At 40.7% G+C, this 11,790-nt stretch overlaps 1 protein-coding gene and 1 pseudogene across 1 annotated transcript; both read right to left on the bottom strand.

Annotated features, from left to right (window-relative positions):
- Positions 1-342: 342 nt before the first annotated feature.
- LOC117625334 lies at positions 343-1,595 on the bottom strand. Its single transcript, XM_034356910.1, has 2 exons — positions 1,402-1,595; positions 343-1,255 (listed from the first exon to the last, which is right to left on the bottom strand). The coding sequence occupies exons 1-2, from the start codon at positions 1,593-1,595 to the stop codon at positions 343-345; spliced, it is 1,107 nt and encodes a 368-aa protein (XP_034212801.1).
- An 872-nt stretch (positions 1,596-2,467) lies between these two features.
- On the bottom strand, positions 2,468-4,713 carry LOC117624090 (annotated as a pseudogene).
- Between the last annotated feature and the right edge of the window lie 7,077 nt (positions 4,714-11,790).

Genomic DNA, 11,790 nt, shown 5'->3' with positions numbered 1-11,790 from the left:
AGCGCCAGCTCGGGGAAGAGGTGGGGTTATAGCGATAGAAAGAGCTTCACATAGGGGGGGGAGTGGTGGACTTGACTACCGAAGCGTAGCAGCTTCAGGCACCTAGTTGGTCTCTGCGCAGCGTGCCTGTGCCATGGGGTGTGGGAAACTTTAGCAGCAGCATATGTGTGGAGATGAAGACTAGCATTTGCTCCAGGCCGGGACGCCCGAGGATGACGTTGTAAGCTGTAGGCCAATCGACGATTAGGAAGAGGGTGGTGACCATGGCCCATTGGGGTGCCGAACCAATGGAGATGGGGAGATGGATGCTTCCAATGGGTTGGACCACATCGCCATAGACACTTATAAGGGGGTGATACTGCGATCCAACAGATGGTTAGGGACCTGGAGTTCGTTGAATGCCTCGGCTAACATGACACTGACTGAGCTACCGGTGTCAACCACGATGCGCCCGACATCGAAATTAGAGATGTCTGCCTGAATGATTAGTGGGTCGTCATGGGGGTATATGATGCCACGCTCTTCTTCTTCGCTGAAGGTGATAGGGGACGGGCCACTTCTAGAGGCATTCGGCATGCGCCTGTGCTCAGTGCTGAAAACCTGATGAGCATAGGAAGATCGGACATAACGTTTGAGGGAGTTGTTGGAAGTTCCTACCAGGGTAGGGCCATCGCTGATGGTAGAGATCATGTTGATCTGGCTCTGGTAGGGGTTTGGGGAAGGTGGAGGATTGTGGACGTACTTATCTAATTTCCCCTTGCAGATGAGCCCTTCAATAATGTTGCGCAAAGCGATACAAGATTCTGTATTATGGCCATTGAATTGGTGAAAGCGGCAGAAGATGCCAGTGTTTGGGATAGGTTTGTTGGTGGGTCGTCGGGGAGGAGGCTTAGGTATGATCAGTGCCTCATTGACCAACACACTCTTATAGGTGGTGTTTAGTGTGGTAAAGACCTCGAACCGAGGCTTAGGCTCAAAGGGTAGCTGGGCACGATCGTGTGTCTTCGGGAGGTTACCGCCGCTGGAGGGGTGATGATTGGAGTGTCGGCCGCGCTCGCTGAAGCCACGTGAGTAACCATCCTTTCTCTTGGGGTTCTGGCCACCCTGAGAGTCAGGAGCAGGGGAATAATGGTTCGATTTGGTGGGAGTGGAGGCTGAGGCCTGGGGCCTGTGGAGGGTCGTCGAAGGTGATTCGTGACTGATTGGCTGGGCCACACTTGGAGTTGAAATACTCGGCCTTGGCGTGGATGGCAGCCTGCTTCATGAGTTCAGTATAGGTGTTCCATGGGTTGCTGTGGACCAGGTAGCGAAAGTTGGATTCATGAAGACCACTCTTAAAGGCACACGCGATTGTCTGTTTCTAGGCAACAAGAGTACTCATAACTGAAGCAAGCAGCATACTCTCGGAGGGGCTCGTCTTCACCCTGTCGAAGCATGTGCAAGTCATCCGCAGAATATAGATGATCAATCTGGATCATAAAATGGTCTAGTAATGTCTGCTTCAGGCTATCAAATGAGTTGATCGTGCGGGGGTTCAGCCGATAAAACCAGTTTAGAGCAGCGCCACTGAGGGTAGAAGGGAAAAGAAGGCACATGCCTTCGTCACTAAGGCCCTTGCATACGATGGTGGATTGGAAAGAGTGGATTTGGGTGAGGGGATCCTCATTGCCCGTGTAGAAGGCAATGCAGAGCGGCTGAATGTCCTTCTCCTAATTATAGTTAAGGATACGTTCGGTGAAGGGCCCAGGGAGTGGCTTCGCCTAGAGGGGCTAGTGGCTGCGATGCTGCTCACTCCCCAGATGTCGGATCTTCTCAAAGAGAAGCCTCATGGTCGGGTCGGCGTGAGGGAGAATACCGAGTGCTGAAGGCCTGGGGTGCGGGTGGGCAGAAGGTGGGCAAGCTTCCCAATCCTCGAACATGTTGGTATGGTAGGTTTCCCAATCTTCAGGGCGATAAGGCTCCCAATCGGCCGAGTCCCCCACACCCCACTACTACAAAAAAAGTTAATAGACAACGGTTTTTTGCCATTGTAGAAAGTCTTGTAAAACCGTTGACGTTAGCAGTGTCGTCTTTTCTATATATTTATGACAACGGTCAAGAACCGTTGTAATATGTCACTTTCAACAACGGTTTTTAAGGAAAACCGTTGTTAATTCTCATATACAACAGAGTGGCCGTTGTAATATGACCCTTTTCAAAAACGGTTTTCAATAATAACCGTTGTAATATGACTCTTTCAACAACGGTTATTCTATAAAACCGTTGTAATTTGACACTTTCAACAACGGTTGTCAATGGTAACCGTTGTGTTTTATCACCTTCCACAAAAGTTCTTACTTAAAACCGTTGTGGTTTAACACCTTCCACAACGGTTGTTATCGAAAACCACTGTTGAAAATAGCATAGATAATGACGTTTTGAAAAATCCACAAAATTACCAAAATTCCAAAGGAATCATTCACTATGAAAATTAACGGAAATTCACACTAATAATTTATACCACAATATCAATTTACAATTAAAATTCAATGCATGTATGCTACAACAATTTTCACAATAAAAAAATTGTGTTTATCTTGTTCCATAACTTCATCACTCTACATAATGGTCACAAAACTTGCTCACTCATGTCGGACTTCATCCATCTGCTCGTGTGTTGACAAACCTGCTCCTAACAAGCCTTCAAGAATTTTAGGACTCAAGCTGCTTGGGAATAGATAGGCTGTAGCATAAGTGAAAACCATTAATGGATTATTAGAATAGATATATATATATATATATATATTTATTGTGGGCAGTTGCTTTTTCTTTCCACTGTTGTCTGTTACAAAAATGGATTATAGAATAGATATATATTTATGTTATTAATAACTAATAAATGATATAGGATTGTTTTCAAGTGTAAGTGCCCACAAACATGATATAGGATTGTCTGCAATCATATCATGCAGGCTAAAGAGTCCAACATTGAAAGACATACCAATTCATTGAAAACCATCTTTGCCTAAATATCAGGGATTACGAACAAATGAACCTGTGATAAACTAAAGCTCCAAAACTTGCAACACTTTCACAGTAAAAAAATGTCGGACTGGTACAAAGCAGTGTACACAAATCATTGTCTCCTCAAAGAAACAAGATTTGGGATGCCAAATGACTGGCCGGGGTTTGACTTCCAAAACCAATCGTTTGAAGCCAAGCAAAACCACCAGGTGCATTACAAAATTACCATAAAGTTTTGATATAAACAAAAGAGAATTACTGTCAGCAGCAGAAACTACCTGCGATGGCCTTCAACCACTTTAGCCATGTTTCCATCATATGTGGGAACAAAAATATCACCCTCCAATGAGACAAGATAATCCAGTGCTGCCATTTGGGATAAGTCATTTTGAAAGAACCTAAGGTCTGACAGTTCCAACAGTATCTCCTTTCTGACCTGTTTGAACAAATCCAATGGCAACTTGTAAAAATAGAACACAAAAAGTAACCATATACAAAATACAGGTGGTGGCTTCAGCTTTCATCTACTCACCAATTTGGGATAAGCCTTTGCAAGACTTGCCATTCTCCTCTCTGCACCATATATTTCACCAGCTGCAGTATAAATCTGAATATCACGATCAATGTCAAAGGCAAATAGGAAAAAGCCACCCACTTTCATGCACCCAACGGTAGTTTTAAATCAAAGATATTTATCTTCAAGGTTCCAAGACAGGAACTCACCCCAATTCAGCTAAATTCTTGTGCTATCTCAGCTTGACAAGAACTTATCAGATCTCAGGTCCTACCCAACTAATATCTCAGTTTCAAAATTTATGTTCCCATTTTCTTTTGGTACATCTCACAATTATTTTCTCTCAACTATCAGATTTTAGTTCCCATCCAACTATAGGACAGTTAACACCAATTGGAATCATACACAAAAAGAACAACCCAATTGAAAAAACTGCCACCAATTCACAGACTGGTTGCTCAATTCTCATCCAAAGCAGCTCATCCCAAAGCAAATCCATTTCCAGAATTCACAGTAATTCTCTGTTATATACTTGAATTTGCAATAATAAAGCAAAAATTAATAAGAAGGAAGAGCTCATACTCCACTTGCAATGATGACCCCTGTAACAACAGGAACGAGGGTGAGATAGGTGAGCCAAGCTTCCCTTTTGAGAGTCATGAAGTAGCAAAGACCGCAGTGAAGAAAGGTGTGGTGGCCCCAATAGCCTGGTTAAACGAGACCGGCAAATACCGAAGCGAAATGTTCCCAAAAACGACCGACACACAAAACACAAGGCTCAGCGCCGTGATATTCAAGAATTGGATCCGGGATCGAATGGTTTGCATAGGAACCATCTTCATCCAAGCAATTGCTATGTAGCTGAGAGAAGAACAGGCAGTCATGTGGCACATGGTGAGGAAGATCGGGTACTTGAAGCCATAGTTGCCGAGTAAGTACTTGTTCAGCAGCAGAACCCCAATGTTGGATGAGTACCGGGGGGTGACGAGCCCGATCGTGAACAAAAGGCTCTTGCCCTTCATTTTATGAGGTGGGTCTCGATGGGACGGCTGAGATTTTGTGGCAAAACCAAGAAAGCGTTAGGTTCAGGTGAGGCGGGATCTGTTAGGGTTGGGGCATTGGTGAAACCCAGGTAGAGAATTGAGTTATATAGAAACATGGGTTGGCCTCCCATGGATCTGAGAATTGAGTTTCATTGAAAAGACGCAGAATTTTAAGAAATTTAAATGAAAAACAGCGCGAAAAATTAAGAATTTTTAGAAAGCAACAAGCAGAGAGAAAGGGGATTGAAAATGGAAATGGGTCTCTGTCAAAATTAAGAGAGGCTGCGTCGTTGGGTCAGAGTTTTGAGGACGACCAACGAGGAATGTGCCTCTTCTGCAAACAGCTGCAACATTAATTGAAACCCTAAACATTTTTTTTTCTTTACCTTTGTTGATCGAGGTAGAGCGACCGCAAGCCAACACCCAAATTAAAACGCAAATCAGTAACCCTAAAATTAAAACCCAAATCCCTCTGAACTAGAAGGGGGGAGGAGAGAGAAAGAGACGGGAGAGGGAGAGGAGAGAGAGAGACGCGAGAGACAGAGTCTCGCTGTCTTTGGCTGTGGCAAAGGCAAGGCGGGAAGAACAAGACTCTGGAGAGAGGTTGATGTTAGAGACAAAAGATAGAAGAGAGATAAGAGAGAATGAGAACTATCGGGGCTTAAGAAAAAATATTGAGCCATTGTTCACTCCATGTTCTTTTTAAAAAGCTTCAATTACAATGGTTGAAATGAAAACCGTTGTGAAAATTGTGAAATAAAATTAGAAAACCAAATACCCTAAACCACAATGCTTAAAAACCCCTTTTGACAACGGTTATTAACCGTTGTGGAAGAAACAACTACAACGGTTTTGGAGCCAACTAGTGTGTATTCAGTGTTGTCTTTTTGAATATTTGTAGTAGTGCCCACTTCGGCAGAAAGGTAGGTGGGCTTCGGCATGGGGCCCAGGTGCGCCACCCGTGGGTCATCAAGGTCGACAGGAATATGGGTAGGCTTTGGCCGAAGGTCTGAGAGACAGTCCCTGCAATCCCTGTATATTTTGGTCGGTTCATAGGGCCAGTCCTTCGGTTGGGAAATGTAAAGAAGCTGCAATTTGGTCGTCTCTAGGTGAAGGTGGCATTTGCCCTTATCGAGCCTGGACAGGACTGGGGCGCTATGACGGGAGATAGCCGGTTGGTTCAGCTAGGTGTGCTCAGCATCCTGGGTGAGGTCCTACTAGGTGCCCTGGGGGTGAGTCTTTTTCCAGTTACGCTTCAGGACGCTACAATCATGCTCTAACTCGACATTCTTGGTATGAAGGTGTTTGTAATTCTCCTTCATCTTGGCCATACTGGCGCAGAGGTGTTTCACCTCGCCCCGAAGGTTTCTTTTTGGAGGAGTCCCCACGGGGGGTGTGCTGGGGGGTATCGCAGCTGGCCTCGCTCATGGCAGAGTGTGGGGAAGAGAAGAGGCAGCGGGGCTTGATGGGGGAGGGAGCCAGCGAGGCTTGTAGAGGGAGATGGGATTCAGAAGTCGATTCCTACAGATGGCGCTAAACTATTGATGCTTTTTTTGGGAGAGTCAACCTAGAGAGAAGTGTATGGTCTTCAGCAGGGAATAAGGTGAGAACCTTTGGTGTTGGGGGAACCTACAGAAGACAAGGAGGAAGAAGCGGTCGTCAAGCTTTGGACATTGGTGTGGTGCTTGCCGAAAGCTCTCAATGCTTAAGTCAGCTATATGTGGTAATTTTGGCAAAGTAACAATAAAGGTGAGAAATTAGTTACCCTTGTTTACACGGGCATTATTCCCTATTTATAGAGAAATGAAAATGGAGGCTTTGCACAAAGTTTCGATGTGGGACTTTGTGCAACCTGATGTAGAGGTGACATATGTCATAGCCCTAGGTTATGTAGCCGAAAGCTTCGGCAGGTGTCTACTGCTTCTGAAGGGGGCCTTCCTTTGGTAGGCTAAAGAGGAGGTGGTGTCACTTGCCTGCTAAGGGCTTGTTCGTATCCCCGTTTAGCGTATTTCCTCTCCTAAGTGTCAATCATCTGATGCTAGACACGCTTGGTTGATTATGGTGTAAGTACTAGGTTTTCCCACCAACCAAACACCATACCAGTAACACTTGCTATGAAATTCATAAACAAAAACAAGAACTTAGGCAAACCCACTCAAACACAGATAAGAACTTGCCCAGTTTTTAAAACTAACAGACCAAAATAAAGCTACAAAATTGAAGTACCAAAAGAATACAATAGATGAAGAATTTGAAGAAATTACCAGGCCCCTTTGAACCCCATCATGCTTGATCATGATGAAAGTTTGCTCCATGTTTTCCGTTGAAGATTTGAGACGGCATAAGTACTAGTTCTGAGAGTGTGGGGATATGCTATGAAACTGAAAGAGTGAGGGAACGAGGGTTTATATACACAGTCCACTAAAAGCAAACCCTACCACTAATTGCTATGGAATATTAAAACAAAAAGCTATAAATAAAAAAAATTAATTTGGTGCAGATTATTAAAACTGTTGCATCATTTAATCCCAAGTGAACAGTGAAATTGTGTGAGCTGGCTTGAGAATCATCAAATGGAAGAATGATTCTCCCTGTGAATCGTAATGGTTGAGAATCTGATAGTTTTGGCAAGAATGGGGCAATGATGGAGGAGAGAGAAGAAAGAGAGAGTTTCAGGAGATGAAATTTTAGGTGATTGTTTGATAGGGAGTTAAAAAATTAAGAGGGAGCTGGAGGTAATTGGGGCGAGAGTTTGAGAGGGAGATGAAGGTTTGGGTAGAGAGTTTGTGAGGGAAAGTGTGAAAATTTTGGGTTAGGGTTGACTTGACTTTAGGCATCGGAGGGATGTTACCAAAAAAAGTCTCTCTTAAAAATAAAATAAAACTAATCACTTTAGGCATCTGTGGTTACGTAGATGATGCTAAAGGGGAATAAAGGCATTGTCATAAAAAAAACAAAAATTTGTGTTGATGTCTTTATACTTAGTGTTTAGTATCGTTATTTATGAAATCAATGCCTAATCTACTAATAGCATCGATTTCTCTATTTCTGATGCTTATGTAGTGTTGCTGAAAGTGAAATTTGACATAGTGCTAGAATGGGCCGAATAATTAAACTAGACCCAAAAATCAAATTCATAAGTCCAGCAATTATTTGCGATTTCCTAGATACCAACTTCCTCCTTCTTCCTTTTCATTTATTATTTCTTCCTTCTTTTCCCTCCTCTTTACGCCCACCAGAGTATACCTCTCCACATCACCTTCATCTTCTTTTTCCTTTTCTTCCTCTAATGAACTCAAAGTGAGATTGTGTGTGAGATCAAGAAGAACCGCCTGTCTATAGCCACTGGAAGGAAGCTCAAGCCAAACTCGACTCCTTTATTCCCCGCATGAAGAAACCCACTTGACATTGCTGGAAGATATTATCTCTGTGTAGACTTTTCTTCCAAAATTTCCAATTCCTTCTTTCTTGGTGCATCTGAGGCCATTTTTGAGTGGATTAAAAAGGTATGCCCTTTTCCCTTGCAATTTCTTGAATCTTTTGAGGGGTTTGTTGGGTTCTTCATCCTCATAGGGTTTTTTTTTTTTCTTGTTTTGGCAGCCAAATGCCAAACCTCTGGACCTTTCCATTCTTTGTTGTTGCTGCGACGAGAGTACCCATGGCATAGTTGGCGAAAAAGGCAGGGTTTGCATCAATTTTTGGGCAAGTTGCTAGAAGGGTGCCTTTGCCGAAATCATGCAGAGGAGTCGCCGATATAGATTACTCCCTTTTCTTTTCTTCATTTTATCGTGTGTTAGGCCTCTTTGTGCTAGCGAAAAGGCTAAACTTTGGGTGATGTGCTGCTTCCGTGGTTGTAGGTTTATACGTCTCTGGCACAGGAAAGGGGAGGTCTCGAAAGATTGTGTCGCATTCCTTTTTGTTTTAAGCTTTGAGCGCACTGGCTTCGTAACTTGGACATTTGAGCTTCAATCTTGGTCTTTTGGTAGTAGTTCTGCCCATTTGCTGGAATCGTGAGTTCTTCATTTGACTTTGTAGGAATAGACATCGACTGATGCTTTGGTCTAGGCTTGTTTTTCTTGTGGACACCTGCTTGATTGATTTTGGACTCTCTTTAATGTTGCGAGGAAAATGGCCATTAAGAAACTGATAGAATGTATTTGCAATGCTTGAATTTTGTATTATTGGGAGAGAATTTTGCTTGCCATGGGAATTGCTTGTCGATCATGGAATGAGAATTTTGCTTGCCATAGGTAAATTGCATGCTGCTTGGACATTTGCTTAAGCGTTTCCTTTGTCATGAGCTTGACTTGCCATGCTTAGTGTATATTTTGCGTGTGCTGCGTTATTGACCCCCTTTTTTGATTGTTGTTGAAGATGCTTCATTTAAGGGGGAGATCTTGTGTTGAGATCTTACTTAGTTTGTTGGTTGTTTTTGCCTTTGTCTTTTCTAGACAAAAATGGGGAGAGTTTATGTGTATTTGTGAACAATATTTTCTGTAATTGCTGAACTTTGTGAACTTGCACTAGTAAAAATAAATAAATCCTTGCATGACCAAATTTTGTGCGACGAAATACAATTTGTTGCTTAAAATCAGTTTGCGCGACGAAACTCAAAACTTTGTCGCTCAAAGTCCGCGACTAAATTTTTCGCAACGAAACACACATCGCCACACAAAGTCTCTTTGCGCAACAAACTTTTGTGCAATGACAAAACATCATTGCTCAAAGTGACTTTGCGCGACGAAATAATAAAATTCGTTGCACAAAGTCTTGAGCGACGAAGTGTGTTTCGTTGCGCAAAGTCTTTACAAAAATAAATAAAATAAAAAAAATATTTTTTAAAATCTTTGCATGACATAATCCAAATATTTCTTTGCCTAAACCAATTTGTTTTTTATTTTGTATGCATAACACTTAAGAAATTAAAAGGTATATATATTTATTAAGTAGCTTTAAATTTATTATTTTAGTTCGGATCGGATTTTTGTTAGAAAAATATATTATTGTAGCTCGGATTGGGTTTTTGTTAGAAAATATATATTTTAAATTGACGATTGAATTAGTTCATTGTATTCATATAGGGTCAAGAAGTGTAGCTATAAAATTCATCAAAATTGAAATTGAAATAACCGTTAAATGGTGATTTTTCGTTTATAACCGTCGAAATTTTTGTCCCATTAGTTGATCTCTGAATGTTTATTTATTCTGATTTTTGGCGTATATGATCTCGAAGTATAAACAAACAATTTTGACAATTGGATCGTTGAAACTAGTTTCGTAGAATGTGTACGCCATCAAAACAATATATTTTCACTAACAATTAAGAGTTTATTATTTATACTTTCGTTAAATATAACATAAGATTTTGTGGTATCCACTAGTGTAAATATTTTAAAATTGAAGATCAAATTCAGTCATTGTATTCATATAGGATCAAGGAGTGTAGCTATAAAAAAATCACCAAAATCGGAGTTAAAATAACCGTTAAATCATGATTTTTCATTTATAACCATCGAAATTTTTTGTCCTGTTACTAGATCTCTAAATGTTTATTTTTTACGATTTTTGGGGTATACGATCTCGAAGTATATACAAATAAGTTTGACAGTTGGATCGATGAATGGTGTGTCTATATATATATATATATAATTTATTTATTTATTTATTAAGTAGCTTTAAATTTATTTATTTTGTACGTGTAACACTTAAGAAATTGAATAGTCACTACTACAAAAAGTGAAAAAGACGACCAGAAAACGACGACGATCTAAGTGAAAACCGTCGTTGTTTTTAAAAAGACGACGGTTCTAAAAACACCGTCGTGTAATACCACCTTAGACAACTAAAAATGGAGATTCAAATGGCTGTTCAAAAACAACGGCGTACCTAATTAAACAACCGACGTCTATTTGAAACAGATTTCCGCAGAGTAAAATCAAAGCCAACAAAGAACGGCAGAAGTTATGAATCGACCGACGTAGAAAGTATAGACGACGATTTCAATAAAAGCCGCCGTTTTTACTCATAAAATAACACGACGAGATTTTCGTATAAGACGCCGTATAATTACAAACAAATCCACGGCTTTAAAATACAAAATATCGCCGTATTAAATTAATGTACAACGACGGAAAATATAAATATATCGGCGTCATTCTCGTATAGTTCTACGACGTTATCTTTAAATCGTACTATAAAATTTAACGTCGTATTTATTCATTTTATACGTCGTACCTTTAATTTAAACCGTCGTCTTAATAAGAATTTTTTGTTAACAATTTTTTTCTTTGATTTTCTTATCCTACGTCGGTAGATCTACTTAATGACAAGAATTGAAATAACCACGACGGTTTATATAGAAAACCGCCGACATAATCAAATTTTTCTGAGAACCCAAGGGTTACGAAATCTTACCAGCAAAATCTATTTATAATTTCCTCGGGTTAGTAATATTGCATCGTGTTAGTTTACAAATTCTAGAACACTAATTTCCCTCATTTTAAATTTCCTCGGGAAAGAAAAATCTATTTATCACGCTTTGTAATTGAAAACTAAAACTGAAAGAATTCGGGAAAAAAAACTCTATTTATAATTTAAAAATAAAATCCACGTCGGTTGTATCACACTTAACGACGTTTACAAATAACCTACGTCGGTAATTATAAATCTACCGCCATCTTACCTTAATATAGGCGACGAGAAAAGACGACGGTATAACAGAAAACCGTCGTTGTTTCAGTTTCTTTAACAGCTTGGTCCTTTATCTTTCTGCAGGACTTGTATAGTTCAAAGCATTGACAATGTCTTCATCATATCTCCCAGCAACTACTGATTCGATTGCTCATGCTTTAGAGGCTATCTGAAGCCATTTCTATTCTTTATCGCATTCTTGAAACCCATCTTCTTCTTCTGAAGCTCTACGGATAAAGGAAGAGGCTATCACAAATCTGACGGAAAGCAAGGAGTATTCAGAAGCACTAAGTGTCCTATCAGGCTTGATCAAGGAAGTGAGAAGGCTAGTTGATAAGCTTCTTCTTGTGGACATAGATTTGATGCGAGTAAGCTCAATTTCTCTTTGAGAAAGACATCCAAATTATTGTCTTTGAGATGTGAGAGACAGTGTCTCTGAGAGAGGAAGAACTTGGAACCCTAAATGAAAACCGAAAATGAATGAAAGCGACAAATTTATAGAATAAATTTTTAAAACCAACGGCGGTCCTTACAAAAAAA

The sequence above is a fragment of the Prunus dulcis genome, chromosome 4 (assembly GCF_902201215.1).
Source record: "Prunus dulcis chromosome 4, ALMONDv2, whole genome shotgun sequence".
In the NCBI taxonomy this organism is placed as follows: domain Eukaryota; kingdom Viridiplantae; phylum Streptophyta; class Magnoliopsida; order Rosales; family Rosaceae; genus Prunus; species Prunus dulcis.
The sequence above is the reverse complement of the archived record's forward strand: the minus strand, read 5'-3'. Positions and strand labels throughout refer to the sequence as shown.

Excerpts from the sequence above, each read along its gene's own strand:
- LOC117625334 (XM_034356910.1), bottom strand. The coding sequence starts at position 1,595 with ATGTGCCTTCTTTTCCCTTCTACCCTCAGTGGCGCTGCTCTAAACTGG. Across the intron at positions 1,256-1,401 it reads GAAGACGAGCCCCTCCGAGA|GCTGCCATCCACGCCAAGGC; the intron begins GTATGCTGCTTG and ends CTCATGAAGCAG.